The 18,307-nt window shown below is 36.5% G+C and overlaps 1 protein-coding gene across 5 annotated transcripts in view; it reads left to right on the forward strand.

Annotated features, from left to right (window-relative positions):
• The window catches only part of KCNIP4 (potassium voltage-gated channel interacting protein 4), a 286,019-nt gene that overhangs the window by 236,867 nt on the left and 30,845 nt on the right, over positions 1-18,307 (forward strand). For 4 of the 5 annotated variants that reach the window (XM_058837895.1, XM_058837894.1, XM_058837893.1 and 1 more), the window contains exon 2: positions 10,700-10,824. In XM_058837895.1, coding sequence (XP_058693878.1) covers positions 10,700-10,824 — 125 coding nt within the window. Of the gene's footprint in view, positions 1-5,798; positions 5,901-10,699; positions 10,825-18,307 lie in introns of all 5 variants that reach the window. The other variant, XM_058837892.1, reaches the window with a different exon arrangement.

Below are 18,307 nucleotides of genomic sequence, written 5' to 3' on the forward strand. Positions count from 1 at the left end.
TCTGTGAACATTTTTATGCATTACAGATAGTTAAAAAACTTTGAGTAAAAACAAAAGGGTGGAGGGAAAAGGAAGGAAACTGCATAGTTCAGCATAGCAGTAAATCTGATTCACTGTGCAATTTTTCATATGCTCACATGGTCCACTTTAAGTGAGGTTTTTCTAAAGAAGACAAGTGATCTGGTATAAATGTGTTTCCTGTCATAGAAGACCAGCCTAATTTTTACACACACTTAGAGAATGTGTGTGAAAATGTGTTAAATGATATTAAATTAATTAAGTCATCTTGACATACTAGTGCACTTTCAAGTATTGCACTGAAATTTAAGAAACTCTGCAATTTTCAGTGATTAGGCACCTGGAGATGTCTACAGCAGTTTTAGATAAAGTTTACGTTGAACATTTGTTTAGAAACTGTTCATAACATATGCAGTTTTTGGATTGAGAAGCTGTGTGTATCATGTAAAGGCATGGTCTAAATGATAAAGCTGTGGTTGGCAAATTTAATGAAGACTGTCAGGAGAAAAGTATGGCTGTGTCTCTGCTTTATCACTTTTATACTTTGATGCTTATCCACTCTATTTCTTCTCTCCAGTGATACTACTAAATCCTCTCTTTCATCTTTTTTCCTTTGACAATCCCACAAATGCCAAACTGTAGTTACTGGTTTTGACAAGATCACTGGTTTTTTGCTCTTCATTTTCAATCAAATCCTGTTGCCTCCAGACTTCCCAATTGGCTCTGATCTCTAATTTATTGGTAGAGAAGTGTAACTATCAGTTCCTAATCTGCATCTGCCATTGGGAGACTGATTTATAACAGTATGTACAAGAGAATTTAAAGCGAGAGAGAACAATCTGACTTTTAAATTAGAGTTCCAAGGTATTCCCTAAAATCCTGCCATCCATTCTTTTAACTCAGTACCTTCATGGGTGATCTTATGTGATCTATAGGGTTTTAGTAGTCAATTAAGTTGATAGGTATATATTGCAATGAAAAATAGGAAGCTAGGGTCAGTAGAGGAAGAATCAATAAAATGCATGCATACAGACAAATGAGATTGTTAAGAATGTTTTCCTGGCATGACAAAAATGCTGATGATCTGCCAAGTAGCCTTCTGACAGCTCACACAGTTCCTTGGCAGGTGCTTCCAGAGAACTGAGGCTGAGGCTTATAAATATTTATGTTGTACATAATTTCATTCTATTCCCCAGCTTACTACACAGAAGGCACATGAACCCTGATTTGTCTCTCTCCCACAAGTCCTGAGCTGTGTCTATGAAATCTGCACTTCATTTTATCTCCCCTGCCTCTCCATCTGTGATGAACCATTAACAGTTTAGTGGGGCTGCCAGCCTTTAAGGCCCTGAGAGAAGTTCCATCATACAGCTGAAATTGAGCGTAAATCATCATGTCAAGAAACCACTTAATGCATTTCCCTTTCAGTTTTCAGAGTCTTTGTCATTTTTGTCTCAAAATTTTGTATTTAGAAAAATGATCTGTCCAGCCTAGATTTCAGGTCTTATGATAAATCTCTTCCAAAAATATCATATCCAGAACTAATATAACAGAGAAATTTTCTCCATTTTTTATGGGAAGAAATAAAAATCCTCTAGGTGAACAAAATCCAAATTCCAGCACTACTGGGAGTTCAGCTGTACTGTTAAGGAATTGGAGGTGGCCAGTGGATTGTAAATGCTGCTGACTCAGGGGCAGAGTTAGACTCAAACAGCGGAGCTAACCTGCTGACTTTTCCAAATATAGGAGGAAAACTTTGAGAAGAAAAAAAAAAAAAATAACAGAAATAAAAAAAAAGCATGAAGAGAAAAAAAGAGTGGGTAAAAAAAAAGAGGTAGATTACATGTGACTTTTGTCCTTCACTAACAGTGAAGGAGGAAATTGGAAGAATTGTTTCTAGTTTTTGAACTAGAAACAGCCTCCTAAATAAGATGATTACCAGCCCAAAAAGCTTTTAGGAACTCAGATTACTATGCCTTCTGAGTATATTTATCACCTAAATCCCGTTACAAAAAGGCAGCAGTGAGGCAGGCGAGTACTTCTTTGAACAGGGAGTATTTGATGAAAGCAGGAAAGAGCATGAGTTTGGGGGCAAGGGCAGCAACAACAAGGTCTGTCTTATGCACTTAGTGGGTGTTTAAGACAGACATTCTGATTTATCTGCCACTCCTGCAAAAAGTGGCTTACTGCCCTTGCTTTCAAACTGACTACAAAGAATTTTCAAAGACACCAATCACACCTGGAAAGGGAGATATTTTGCCTCTGAAAACTCCTTTCTAGATGGTCTTTCTTGGGGTAGTCTGACCTGTCTCTGTAACAACAGGGCAATATGTAATATGTACTGTCTTTCTAAAGCTGGGATCATATATCTGAAAAAAAGTAAATGCATTGAGTTAAGGTAGTCTTGGTGTAGATAGATATGATTAGAAATATACAAGCATTATTAGTCACTTATAATTTTTAGCTTATAAAAATTGATATAATTTTGCATTTTTTCATAACCAACAGTGTCAACACTTTGATGAAGTGACCAGGTCACACACATAACAATGACTTGGATGATTTTAGTCAAGTACAATTTTTAAAAGTAGCACTTTGGAAAAAAAATTGCACTGGCCATATGTATATGTTGTACTCTTGATATTAAACCTTGATTAATAAGTTACAGTTCTCTAGTTGAAGTATCTCTACACAGGAGGTTTAGGCCATTGGTGAATTTAACAGTTTCAATTACAGATATAAATCATGCTAAATAGCAGGCACTCCCACAGGAGTCATGTGCCCCAGGTCTGTGCACAGGTAGCAGTACAGGGGTACCAAGGTTGAGAATATGTGAGCCATGCTCCAGTTACAGAACTGCTTGTGAAATGTAAGGGCCTCTGGGGACATTTACCCATAGTTCCACGTGGTGTCATACAGAGATGAGTTCTAGGGCACTCCCATAGTGAATTCTGGGGAAAAATGTGTCTCACAGTTTAATTTTCATTGCAGGGAAACATTATTAAATCCACGAGCAAGCAGCACTACTGAACTAACCTTAATTTTAAAAACTTTCACATCTAGCCCAGAGGAATTTTTGCCATACTGGGTTAGGGATAGGAGCTATGACGTCTCTAGTCAACATATTATTGAAAAAAACAACCCAAAGATAGTCTGGGAAGTTCAGTTTCTACCGAATATGTGTTTTCAGGCAAAGAATTACTATTATCCTGTTCTAGAAGTCTGAAGGAAATATCTGCAGTCCATCATTATCTGTGTGTTGTTGCTTCATAGCTCTTTTCATGACCAGCCGCTTTAAAGACTGGTAATAAGAGTTTCTTACTGTGTAAATCATTCTAATCTATTAGATTAACTAGCTTCTTTATGGTCACATTAGAGGTTAAGGTTTTTCCTTAACTTGTTTCAAACTGGGCAAATAGGTACAGAATTCACAGGAAATTATTACAATATTTAATCTTCATCATCACCTTTAGTGTTTTGACACAGTACAGGCCCAGTGTGCAGCATGTTTTCTCTGTACTAAGTATTTTTTATTTTTTTTTAGCTCATGAAAAATCACATTGAAAGTTGCAGTAGTGATCAGGGGATCATAACAGCAGTAGCTGCAGAATAAACTAACTGCAGATGACGGGAATGAAAAAGCAGCTTCCATGCTGCTTTCTCATACTGTGAGAAGATAAACCAATCCCCTCACCTCTGCCCTGACCATAGTGTCAGAATTTTAAATTAGCTGCCAGAAGTGAGTACAGAGCTATATTGCTCTCCTTGGTTACTTACTCCTCTGACATTACTTTCTCCCATATATATGATTTTGGTTTTGACCTTAATCATATTACTGCAAAGCCCATATGGTTTGCATTGAATTACATGAGCTTTTGTGTGAGCCTGAAAGCAGCAAAACTGTCTGTTTACTCAAGGCTTTTAGCTTCAAACCATTTAGAAATAATACATCCCTTTATATTTTTTTACAGCATTGTATACATCATCAGTAATTACATAGATGTGGAACTATGTAATTATATAAATAATACATGTATAGTAAACTTTCATATCGTTACTCAAATAAGATAGTTGTAGATATTTCTGCATCATGTCTATTCTAGAAGAATTCCTAATAAAGAAAAAAACTTTTCAGATAAAAAAATTTCTTCCATGCTGACATAGGTACAGTACAGGCATAGTGTGGTGCTGCAGACACCACCAGCTACCCATTTAAAGGCTCAGGTTTGATGCTCAAACTAAAAATAGGAATTTTGAGATAAAATCAGATCCCAGACTGCATTTCATTTTCTGCATTCATCTGCACTGTGTTTCTGAGCTGAGCTAAGGGTTAGGTGCTAGGTTAGGCTAAAAGTGTATTCATTTTTATTATTTGTATTAAAAGGTTTAGACATTTTCTGAGATAGTCATTTAGGTCCATCTGACCTTGTGCTGAAACTGGATCATTTTGTGTATTCACCAGAGCTGCTGCTCTCTCAGAGGCAGAATTTGTCTGCTGAAAGTTGCTTTATTTTTTCAGGCTGTGGCTGAGTCATCCCTGGTTTTTCTCATTTCTTTACCGTTTCCTTCAATGTTTTACTCCTATACAAACTGATATTTTTTTTCCTTTTATTTATGAAGTTTAATATCCTTAAAGCTTCTTGTTTACTGTTCCCAAATACAAGCACATATTTAAGATGGCTTGGGAACAGTTCTATGGCATGTCTCTAACACCAGGATTCAGTGCAATTGCATTGGAGGGGATAACCAAAGATGATCCTGGTGCCTGTGCCCTTAGCACAGGACCTGTCAGTTATGTCCTTCATCTCTTGCCCTGTCTGTTTTGCACTCTTGCTGTTGTGGCAAGAGCCATCATAGAGCAGCGTTTGTGTTTCCGTGCATGCAGTTGAGATGAAAAGTGCAGGAGCTGCATAACGTCCCAGACAGGCTCTGCCTCTCCCAGGAACATAAATCAGGCACTAAGTGGTTTTACAGGTGTTAAGTCTTCCATTTGCAGCAAATATCCACCCAGGCAATGCTTGCTCCTATCACCCATTTTGTATAAGAGGGTTGGTTAGACCTCACAGGAAGATACTCCAACAACTTCCATCACAGGAAATAACGGTGATGCTGTTCACCTGCTTTTTAGCACATGAACATTAGCTAGTCAGCCAAATTAGTTTTTAAAATGAGAGTATAAATAATATTTATATTTTATATATGTAGGTGCCAAATATTAAAGGGATGACTACACATCATGCTTTATATTTTAATACTCAGAAAAGGCAAAAGTACCAGACTGGTTATCACAATTGCTGAATTCATTATATGGGAAAGCTCAGCCATGGAATTAGAAGTCTGCCAGAAAGGACAACAAAAGATATCTTTGAAATTTCATTTTTGTTTGGTTTTGTTTTCCATCTTAAAATTCAAATCAAATAGACTTAAAATCTTGAAAATATTTTAACATTAAAATCTTTACAAACATTCTTTTATCTTCTGTTGTTTTAAATAAATAATCTGACACTTCTCTGCTAGATGATTTAAGATGGGTTATAAGAATACTACAAGAGATGCACATAGATAAACAAATCCCCTTTATTGGAAAGATGCTGGAAAGATACAAAGACAAAGGAATTTTGTTGTCCTGTTCAAAAATTCTGGTTGCCCTTTGCGATTCATGATGGCTGCAATCTGTTTGGCCTTTTCCCATCAGGATTCTGCTCTAATGATGAACTCTTCAGCATGTACAGAAATTGTTCTCAAGCCTATGTTAACAGTCCTGATAATATATTTTTTAGGTTTCCTCTACGCCCAGAACAGTACCAAACGCAGCATTAAAGAGCGACTTATGAAGCTCTTGCCCTGCTCGGCTGCCAAAACGACATCTCCTGTTACTCAAAGCAAGTTTTATTTTTCTTTTTTTTTTTTTTTTTATTTGATTTTTTTTTTTTTAGGTTTGCATGCATCAAAACTTACACTTTCATCAAGTGCTCATTTGAGAGGCAAGATATCTGCTGAAGTAATCATATGGTTTATGGAGGTTTAAAATCCAGTGATGAACAGATTTGTCTATGCAGAGTAGGATGGCAAGATACCAGTGCCAAGGTCTGCCACACAGGAGCTGCTGGCTTGGCACTTACAATCTGCAAGTCAGTTGACAAGTGATTCCCTGGTTAAATTTAGTAGCTGCTCTCCATGTATTTGAAAAGTGATAGCTTTTTGAATTTTTCTGCATGTGTCTGTGTGTTCTTGCTATCCAATACACAGGGTGTACCCTAATAGCTGGTCTGGGAGGAAAGGATCGGCCCTGCAGGTTTTGAATATATAACTTCAGACTATTTAGGCAACCGGACTTAAAGCTGATGTCTGAGAGAAAAATAATAATGAGATTGAAAAGAAAATACATGAATGTGAATATAGAGGAAAAACACACTGATACTATACTGAATGTCTTGATAGGCTGTAAGGAAATAAAATCTCTCCAGGGTAGGTAACAGATAAATATAGAGGGGTGGAGGGAGTGAGAGATCAATACATAGATACATATATAGTTCTAGATAGAGATTAATTATAGTAATAACACTATAATATCTTCCTATATAAATTGATTCCTATAGCAGATTTTAAAATATCTCTCTGGACCCAATTCAATTGAGATTAATTTAACTTAATTCTAGGCACTAATATGAGCACCTAAAACCAGAAGATGAATGGTCCATGTCTTTCCTGTAGGCTCTTCTGATAAAGCATATCAATCAATCTCTGGTAAAAAAAGTCCTGCAAGAGCAGTTCCCCATGTCTAGTAAATCCAGGACAACCAAAGACAGCTTGACTAGAAATACAGGCCCTCTACTAAATGTCAGGACTCTGCACGTATAGATCTAGGCTTTCTTTTTGCTATCCCCCTTCACTCTCATATGCTCCTCTGTAGAGAAAACTCTGGTACTTCTTTGTCTTATAAGTATTTGAGATGAAAAGGGCTAAATTTCTGGATGTACACTGATTTAATTTTTTCATGGTGTCTTCAGCTAGTATATTTTAGTGGAAAATAAGGTAGCTTATTGTTATGACAATTGTTAATAACTCTCTCTGGATAAGTTACTTTCAGCTGCATGACCTGAGCAATATAGCCCTAGACAATAAAAGGAATCAGAGAATCACAGGTTTGCTTGAGTTGCAAGAAAGATCTTTAAAATAATCTAGTCCAGCCCTCTTGCACAAAACCAGATTGCTCGAAGTCCCATCCAACCTGAACAATCCCAGGGATGGGGCATGGAATAAATGAAGAAATAGAAGATAATTAATAGAGTGATCTCTTTGTTTGAAGTTGCTGGGAAAGTGACACATCCTTATTCCTTGCACATTTCTATGTAAGCGCTTCATCTGCACAGCTAACCAAATATATTAAGTCTCAGAAACCTTGACCATGTCAAACTTACGTTTTCCTTACTGAAAATATTCTATAAAACAGAGGAGAGGTTGAACCAAAACAAGTGTTAAATATTTCCTAGTTGAGAACCAAGTGGTAAAATAGGTGAGTTCAATCATTTTCTCTGTAATCTCCTCAATATTGAAGAACTATGTGAAGTAAGAATGTTACATCAAATGAAAACGTTGAATAAGACTATCACTGTAGATATACATTATTATTATTCCATTTTGACATCATGTGCTATTTCATTTCTGCTAGCAAAGAAGCAACACTATAGTGTCCTAGGAATGAAAACAGCATCACTTGCAATAACAATCACATTATGTGAAATCCTTAGAAATTATCAGAGAAATACTTTTTAAGCAAGTACTTCACTGAAATATAAATAGCCTGAATTTGCACTTCTGCACTTTTATCAGTATGTGCTTACAAAGGTTATCAAAAACTGTAAAATCTTGTTTCAGCATTATTTTAGAACATATTTCAGCGTTCCTATTGAAAAAAGCATGTAAAAGAACACTTATTTTGTGTGCTCTAGTCTAGTAAGTCTAAACTTAAAACCATCATTCCCTAGATACGTGCATGTGCTAGTACACAAGGGTAGTTTGAGGTTTCAAAACTCAATGGTTTTGAAAAAGAAAAACATGTTAAATAGTTATTAAACAGCTGAGGAGGCTATAATGTGGAGTTTGTGCGGGGAAATGCATGTGAGCAATTTTTACAGACATGAATTTTTTGAAGAGTACATTTGCTTTTCACAATGCTTTTACCATTTTTTCTTTAATGACTAATGAAAGGTTCAAAGCATATCTCCTGTGACATTAACATTAAAATGTCTTTACTATTTAGAAATCTAAAATTAAGAAATCTACTAACTAATGAAATAAGTAAGAATATTTTGTTTAGTACATTAATGAGGGATTGTGAACTTGTTTCTGGTTTTCAGTTAACATGAAATTTCATTTCTATAAAATAGGTATAAAAATAGAAATAGTAAAAATAGATTTTCACATATTTTTTAGAGTATATTTTAAAGTATAGAATTTTTTTTTCCAGCCTGGTAGCTAGAAGTGTGAAATATTAAAAGCCTGGAAATTACTTGTGAATGCTATAGCATTTTAGTCATCACAGTTGGTATATTTTAAGGAAGTTCATGATGATCTTAAATTTTTATTATTTCTATCTATAAGACACCAGAGAAGTCAAGTGCAAGGAATGTGATACTGAACTTCTTAATTAACATCATCAGCCTATTGCAGTCTTCTACATTCTCTCTGAATCATTTAAACATAATAAAAATGTTTACTACTAAGAATATACAAAATATTGTCCTCAGCACATTGTCTGGTCATTATCTCTAGCTTCACATTTATTACATATATTCACTTAGCTTCCAGAAAAGCTTTTAGATGTCTCTCTAGGTAGCCAGATGTTTTACAAATGGGTGCTTAAAGAACTCAAATCTTTTTCTGTCTAAAGCCAAAGCCCATTTAAATCCCATGTAGCCATTTGAATATAAAATGCAAGTGAGCTTTCAACAATATTTATTCTCAGGTTGATTTTTGTGCCAATTTAGTTTAAGTACCTAGTGTTGAGTTGCAGTTAACAAAAAAAAAAAAAAAATCATCTGGATCACACTGAGATCATCTTCTTGAGATGAGTACTAATAGCAACCTATCCTTAACAGGAGAAAGGACAAAGCCCTAAATTTTGTGAAGATTTTCCCAAATAGTTCATATATTATTAAATATCTCTTTAAAAGTTGTTTATTTTTTGTTTAGCTGAACTGTATCTTCTGATGCCAAATTTCAACCAAGCAGCTGAAAGCTATTATTACTGCATTATAGCAGAACAAAAATTTCTGAAACTGTAAGCATAATACTACTTTAATTGAGTATTTTAATACTGTGGGCTTATGAATATTGAACCAAGTAAAACTTTATTCTAAGCATAAAGAGTCACAGATTCTAAGGAAATTAAATATATATCTTCAGCATTCTAGAAGTGACAATTGGGTATTTTGTATCATTATACTTCTGTAGTTCATGTAACTCTTAAATCAAAATAAGGCAGTAATTTCATTAAATTAATCTGGAGTACTACATAAATTACATTTAATGCTGGCAGTACTTAGAATTGGGCACACACGTATTTTTGACCACAAGGTGACTGTGGTCCCTATTGTAAGTTTCTTTAGCTGTTTTATTGAACTTATTTAAAACTCTACCTAGCAAAAAAATTCATTCCTAATTCTCATTGTTTTAGGGCGACATTCGACTATAAACCTTGGATGTGTATATCCACATTCTTACTTACCTAAAGAAGAGGGCACTAAAACCATCATGTTTCCCAGCTTAATCTGCTCACCCTCAATTATATTTCTCCTAAAGGGTCTGTTGTATGATACCCAAAGTTAGATCTGCTGCTGGATATGCAACATCAGTTTCACAAGCTTTACAAAGGACAACTTCACAATGAAAATCTCAGCCTGCTACAACAAATTCACATCCATTATCCAACTGACGGAAATTTTTCAGCTTTCTAGAGTCACTAAAGATTTATAAAGTTGTTTCCTTTGGTCAAAGAGTTGTAAAAACAGAAAAGTCATACTGAATGTATCATGCATGTTCTTGCAGTTTATTGCTATTACTACTCATGAGACAATATGCAGGCTACTGGATCATCACTGCTGTTCACTATTCTTTGTAGCCACAGAAGCAGATGATAGACACCCTTTTCCTATGAGTTCAAAACTGACTTATTATTTGTCTTCCTTCCTTCCTTCCTTCCTTCCTTCCTTCCTTCCTTCCTTCCTTCCTTCCTTCCTTCCTTCCTTCCTTCCTTCCTTCCTTCCTTCCTTCCTTCCTTCCTTCCTTCCTTCCTTCCTTCCTTCCTTCCTCCCTTCCTCCCTTCCTCCCTTCCTCCCTTCCTCCCTTCCTCCCTTCCTCCCTTCCTCCCTCCCTCCCTCCCTCCCTCCCTCCCTCCCTCCCTCCCTCCCTCCCTCCCTCCCTCCCTCCCTCCCTCCCTCCCTCCCTCCCTCCCTCCCTCCCTCCCTCCCTCCCTCCCTCCCTCCCTCCCTCCCTCCCTCCCTCCCTCCCTCTTTTCCTCTCCTTCCTTTTCTTTTCCTTTTCTTTCTCTGCCCACCCACCTGCCATCTCCTCCCTCTCCTTCCTCTCCTTTCTTCTTCTTTGTCTTTTTGAAAGGGTTGAGTATTTATACTTCCTGTGCTTCTTGGTAAGATTTCCTTCTGTCTCTTGTATTCTGCAGACACTGTAGAAGATGAAATGGAAATGGCCACAGTACGACATAGACCTGAAGCTCTTGAACTGCTGGAAGCACAGAGTAAATTCACAAAGAAGGAACTTCAGATCTTATATAGAGGTTTCAAGAATGTAAGCACTTTCTTTTTGAATTTTCAATCTGTTTGTGGGATATGCCACTGCAGTCTCAGCTGTGTAAGACTGACTAGCAGTGCAGCACATGAGATTCAGTAGCTAAATGCTGCATGTCTGATCAGACGAGGAAACAATCACTCTGAAACCATAGGTCTAAGGTTGTTAAACTATTTAATGAGCAAAAGATGCAGAAAAAATAGAAAGCATCAAGGAGAGAGTAATTATAACTTAGTATAGTAAGACTTTGTTCAAAGTCAAATTGAAAGTTGTGTTGAGGTTGTTTGTCTAACGATGTAATAATGGAAGAGTACTGAAGAATTTGGTCAGTAAGAAGAAAGATTTTGATTGTTGTATTCATAGGAGCTTTTATAAGAAGTAATTGACTTCATCTGCCCTAGATGACTTTTTTATTTGATGAACAGCTGTTGATAACTTCATCAGTTCTCACTAGCTCTACAAATCTATAAACTTCTTAGATCCCTTTACTATGAGTAATTATGATTTTTTTTTTTTTTTTTTTTGCAGATAAGGTGTGATGTAGTGTCAGGTCCAATGCTTTATTTGGCAGGGATTCCAAGTGAGGACTGCAGTACATGGGTGTAGTCTGACTCATTTTCCAGTGTGTTAGCTGCCCTGGAGTGCTGGGCCTGTCGTTGACTTGTGAGGCATGCATGGCTAGTATAGCAAAGAAGTAAAACTCAAAAAGATGTTAGTAAGTTTTCTTTAAAAATAGACCTTTTCTCTATTAATTTTACTGTCTCTCATCTGATTAAAAAATATGAAGAATATTGTATGCAGTTAACATTGGATAGAAAATATTAGAGAAATATTATATTAAAATTAATAATAGCAAATGTTTAATCATCAGTGTTTAAAGTTAATCTATAATTTCAGCTGTAAATATTGCAACTGTGTAGATGCTATTTCTTCTGCTAAGCTGAAGCTAAAGATAAATTTAATTGCATTTATCATCTTGTAGTTTAGGTTTTTTTCATGCTTCTTGGGTGAAAAGGGACGACCTCTTGCCCATGGCATTTACTACTTAGATGAGTTAATAAAAACACAATGAAGCTCCATTATGGAATCAGAGAGGGTATCTTCAATAGCTCGTACAAGAAGTGTAAATTCTTGCAGAGCTCTCAGCTCTCCTGCATTCTGTAAAGAAAGCAAGACATGCAAAAGGATGTTTTAAACATATATTTTTATCAAAAGCTTACAGTGGTAAGTGGTAAGGCAGAGTCACTTACTGTGTCCTGTCTGTATCATCGTCAGTTCCAGAAAGTAATGTTGGCATGTTAATGATTAACAGTGATTGCTCTTAAAAGCTTTTCATTTCCTCAGGTTTCCAGAGAACTTTCCCCTGCTAATGACAATATTCTCCAGGCATTTCAAATCATGATCTAATGTCCCTAATTACCAAAGGCAAAAAGGTACAAAGTGTAGTGGATAAAATAAGCCTTCTGTCTGTTTCTCCAAGAATAATTATTCTTAGAGTTTCAGAAACTAAGAACCTATTATTTCTTTGCATAAAATGAGGTATGGAGAAACAGAATAGATTATAAGGAAGTATTTTAATTGATATCTTTCTTAGAATTTTCTGAAAAGAGGAATTCCAGCTCTTCATATGCTTTTCTTTTCCAAGATGTAAGTTCTACTTACATCAAAGAAATGTTGAAGATAAGACATGGTAATACATCTTTAGCCATATGTTTCATTTCCTTATCAGTACATGATAATTCAAGACATGCATGTGTAACATATCTTTGACTATATAGAGTTAATGGGCATGATCTTCAGTGTTTTTGTGTATAATATCACTGCAAAAATTATTAATTATGATCTAAAATGTTGTAAAGCATGCCCAGTGACTCTTATAAAGATAAATCAGTTTAAAGTAATATTCTTTAGACCAAGCATAAGATTTCAGAAATGGATGATTTCAAACTTCTTCTTGAGTGGGAGTTTGTTTTATTTTTCATATTACCAGTTTCTGCTGCAATGTATGGTGCTAGATCACAGTTCTCTAATCACTTCAGAGAACTGGTAGGACAGGTCTACCTCAGCTCTATGAGCAGCTCATCTATGCTGATTAATTTACCTTTCCTGTCACATATCAACCTTTTATCGAATAGATCTTGAGTGGCTTTGGTGGCTGCTGATCCACAATGGCATTGCAATGTCTCCCATGGTCTGTGCTTGGACAATCTCCTCCTTACAGTGCTCCATCATCCTCTTCCACCTGCCACAGGCCACCTGCCTTCTCACATTGGGATCCAGCTTAGTGCTATCCTGCCAGTATTTCCACACCTGCGTGCTTCACGCATCTGCTTCGTGTACCAACATCTCCTGGGTGCCACCCAGCTGGACACTGACTTTGCTGTGTTGGCCATGAGCCAGAAAATGTGTCTGTCTATGCAGAAAGGGCAGTTCTGCTGTAGGTAAGGCATTTTCAGCAGGTTGAGGGAGCCCTGGGAGGCCATACCATACTCACTCAGCACTGGTGAAGCCACATCCAAAGTGCTGTGGCCAGTTCTGGGCTCTCCAGTAAAACAAAAGTATGTGGAGAAAAAATAGTGGAGTCCAGCAAAGGGTCACAAACACGTGTAAGGGACTGGAGAACCTCTCCTACGGGAAAAGGCTGGGAGAGCTGAGACTGATCAGTCAGGAGAAGAGAAAGTTCAGCAGGGATCTTACCAGCATATATAAATATCTGAAGGGAGGATGTAAAGATGGAGCCAGGCTCTTTCAGTAGTGCCCAGTTCCAGGACTAGAGGCCATAGGCACAAAGTGAAACACAGGGTCTTCCCTCTGCACATCAGGAAAAGTTTTTCACTGTGAGGGTGACTGACCACCAGCGCAGGTTTCTCCCTGGCTTTATGTGATCTTCCTGCTCAAAGATATCCAAAAGTTAGTTCTCTGGCCATGGTCCTGGGTATCCTCTCTAGGTGGGGCTGTCTATGCAGGAGAGTGCAACCAGGTGTCTCCAGGGATCCCTTCCAACCCCAGCCATTCTCTGAGTCTGTGATATTCTGTTTAATCATTCCACTAAGAAGGAACCTACTGAAAAGATGTAATGAAACACACAGGCACTCATATTTAACATGATGCCATCAAAATCTTGTGCAGATCCTACCTCTATGCTTTACGCTTTTCACCTGACTTACTCTTTCTTCAATAATTAAAGTATATAAAGCAAAATAAATTAAAGCATGAACTTAAGTTAGTGTAGTTCTGCTGAGGCTGTGGTCCTGTTAGATGAAATTAGCAGTGCCCTACAGCACTTTAGTACTAACTGAAAAGCTTTTGTCTCTAAAATCTCACTTCAGCCTGCTTATTTCCCTGAATCCTGTTGAGTTTTAGGATGTCTGTTCTGAGATAGGGATGAACAGAACTTTTTACAGCTTACTTCCAGTTATTTGTTATTTTTGACTTCAACTTGCTTACATGTACAGTTCTGACTGACTTCAGATGAGAAAGCAGTAAAATTACCTGCATATCTGGAGTGTTGATATTACAAAGTTTGATTTATTATCACCAATTTGATTTTCCACTGTACACAAATTGCATGCAAAATCCAGGTGGAAGGAGCACAGGGTCTCACAGAGCATCTTTGTGTTTGTAAACACCTGAAAGCTTTAGAAAGTCTCAGATCCCGTCTACTACTCCCAGTAGTAGAGCTGATGCTCTGAGTAAGCAAGAGGTAGAGTATAATTGCAGGGAATGCTCAAAGACAATTGAAATGCCTTTGTGACAATGGCTGTTTTGGTAGAACTCAAAGTCAACATTTAAAATGAAAGGGGATATACACTTAAGAAGATGTAAGGAGGTGGGGCAAGCACCTTCAGATGACCTAACAATTATTATATGGAAAATTATCAAGGGAGAACTTATATTTATGTTAGATAATGTAGCCATTTTTAAGCTTCTATACTATCCTTGAAAAATGAGCTTAATATAAGGCCTAAGCCCTTCGCAGGCTGAAAAGGTTGTCCCCAGCATTCTGGCTTTACAATATTCCTATGCTGTTGATGAATTGTTGCTCAGCTGCCATCACAGTGGGACATTTCCAATTTGTATTTGGCTTCCTGTCATCCCATTTCTTGTAAATTGAAATTGTGATTGCTGTAGTCATTAACCTTTCAAACCAATGGCTCTGTGGCAGTCCTAGTACAAGTGGTACTTCACAATAAATTGTACAGACTATCAAGCATGGACTCAACATGTGGTCTTGCTTTATCTTTTGTCCATTGATAGATCTCTCCCAGTTTTAAAAATGTCCATTTAAAAAATACCTAGATAATGCCTTTGCTGCACAAAAGATGCTCCTGTACTAAATTTAAATGTTAATAATCTTTTCATTTTGGTTGATTATTCTTGTACAAATTCTTGTAGAGCTCTGTCTTGGGAAACTCTTAGATATTTCCAGAAAACTGGAAGGATTTTTCATGAGCCTTTATCTTACCTGTATGTCAGAGAAAATGTAAATTGAAGTCGTAAATGCATAAAAATCTCTGTGGACACATACTGGAGCTTTAAATAGGCAGCTCCACACTTTTGACATTTATTGGGAAAACAGCATTTCTAAGACACTTCTCTTTTGCAAATGAGACAAAGAAGGATAGTAAGAAAATAAATCTGACGGTGTTACAGCTCAAAGATCGGTTCCCTCATCATACTACCCATCTTTGAGCATAAATTGAAGTATGCTAATTTATTCAGAGATTTTTCTATTTTGGTTATTATTTGGTGGAAACATTGTATCACTGTATATTGCATTTGTGAGTATCGCAGAAAATTTAAAGGAAGCTAGTTTCAGAGGTGAAAAAGATCATTTGTTGATTGTCTAAAGCTTTTGAGTTTTGTGTTTGAATATTTTCCCATTTAATTAAAGTGTTTAAAATCAAAAGAAAAATTATAAATTTTGTGAAAGCAGTTGAGATTTAGAAAAGCAAAATTGGGTTGGTACATGGAATACAAAAAATTTTCACTGCATAAATAATTTTTCTGGTCCTGCAATTTTTTGTTTAACAATGAAGATTAAAGTTGGGTATATAATGTGCATTTTGCCAGATATGCATTAACTTATGCAAAAGCTGAAACACCTCAATGTAATCTTGAGTACCAAAGTTCAAGTTTTCAGAATGATTTAACTTTTCTTTAATATTTGTATGCATGATATTCTAGGAATACTATATAAATTTGTTTTTTCACTGCAATTGGAACCTACTTGGTAAGAAGGAAGGTATGAGAAATGTATCTGAGTGTCCTACACATGATGGCTTATACCTTTATGGCTAAACTCTTTGCACAGCCTCTGACCTATGGCAAATGGAGATGTACAGTTCAGTATTTCACATCTGTCTTTCAATGTAGTTTGCAAGATAATCAATGTCTTGATTAGAAATTATTTAGTACAAATTGACATCTTGTCCTGACAAGGGACATAGACATTTGACTATTAAAGAGATTAAAAAATGGGCATTGTAAAGAGTTAAAATACCTCTGTGATTATCCAAAACAGAGATTTTGAAACTCCACTCCATTTTCCTTGCTTTCTTACTTAACCTTTTCCACCTGTTCTAAAGCATGACAAGGGACAACGACAACATAATCCTCTTAGTTTATATCTCTGGAACATTGTCTATTATGAAACAGAGGCTTTCACGCTACAAGAAGTAATAATTTAGCTTGGATCAGCTTTCTCTGAATTGGCCGTGTCATCTGTCTCACAGAGACAACAGAATGTTGTCTTCAGTTTGTTGTGATCACATTCAATTCTATACTGAATCTGTATGTTTGTTTTGCAATGAATAAGTTCAGATTCAAGATTAATACAGACCAGAACAGAGAGGAAAAACCCCAAACTGAGTATGTGTGGAAATGGTACTACTGCAAGAGTATTTTGCCCCTGACATCAGTCCTCCAAAGCTTGTTCTTGTGGATGAACTAGCTTAGAGCTTAAATATGCTTTGTAACCTCCCATGGGGAGCCCTAGGACAGCAAGGAAGAGTTTTCATTTGACCAGCAGTCGGTGCAGTTGCTTTTCCTCAGGATGTGATGACTGTCTGTACAAGTCTTAGAGCTTCACAGCAAGCAGTCTTAGCAAGATCTTTCCAAATGCAGAATTTCTGACCCAACAGAACAGAGCCTAGAAGAAAAATATAGATCAGTTAAAGGTTCCTACCTGGTTTCTTGGCTAACATGAATCAATACTAAAAGCATTTGAGCTATACCCCTCTGTGACTCTGGATATCAAACAAGGGATGCTCAACTGGGCATCAGTGTGTGAGACATTCCCATTGTGCTGAAAGCTTTTGCAGAGGTGCTGACCCCTCTGCACAAAGCAGTGTTTGAACACCAGTGTTGTGGACATACAGAGGCTGTACATACACAGAAGTACCAACAACTTGTCTTTTCAGATAGACATAGTGATGACATCTGTACAGGTTGTGCCTCATGCATAAAAACCTGCTGAACTTAGAGCATAGAATTGCCAATAAAATGGAAAAAAAAGTAAATGGAAGTTCAAAATCTTACAAGAAAATCAGAGAGTACTAATTCAAACTGGAAATTAACATCTACCCAGGTTAGAAAACTCATGTTACTTGTTTGTCTTGATAAACTAAACAATAGACAACAGCATGATGAAGCTCAAGCAAGTAAGCCTAGAAGCTAGATACCATGTGTGCTGTCAATAGACAGATTTCTGTAAATCTTTTTCTCTCTAGGGTTTTAGTAGACATGTATAATGCACATAGCTCAAATCTCCTTTTTTAAACTTGAGTTCTTGTTTTCCAGTTGAGCCTCAGATAAATTGTTTTATCAACTTTAGATGACTGAATAACTTTTTAAATTACTTTAAAATAACCAGCCCTTGCCAAGGAAGAATTTTGTTATTATTTTACAAAAGCCCTGGCATTCATTTGCTAGGAACTTAGGGAGAACTCTTCCATATTTCAAACAAAGCTATGTAAAAATCTTTTAACAAACTGAGAAATAAATAATTCTTACATTCATCATGTATTTTCTTCAAGTGTTAGTAAAGAGACTTGAAACATTTCAAAAGTTTTTCAAGTAAAATAATTTGGAAGAACAGTTTGACAGACCTAGAGTATAGTTGTCAGTCATCACAAATTTACAGATCTTAATGTGTTCAGTAGACATATTTGTTTCAATTAGTCTCACAGTTACTGGCAGCAATTGAAGACTTCTTTCTGAAAGTTAGTAATGAACTCAGTCCCTACACTTCTATTCATCTCATGGCTTGCACAGAGATACTTCGTGTCGTGCTCACTAGGGAAAAAATGTCATCTAGCTTTCCAAAAACTGTCTGCATAATAGTGACTGCTTGCTCATGAATTATCTCTGAGAAAAGTAGATGCCAAATCTCTAATTAAGAAACGTACAAAAAGACTGTGATTTTAAGAATCCAATAGTAATAGTAGTCCAGAGCACCAAATGCCTCTAAAGTTCTTCTTTG

Source organism: Poecile atricapillus, chromosome 4 (genome assembly GCF_030490865.1).
Source record: "Poecile atricapillus isolate bPoeAtr1 chromosome 4, bPoeAtr1.hap1, whole genome shotgun sequence".
Lineage (NCBI taxonomy): Eukaryota > Metazoa > Chordata > Aves > Passeriformes > Paridae > Poecile > Poecile atricapillus.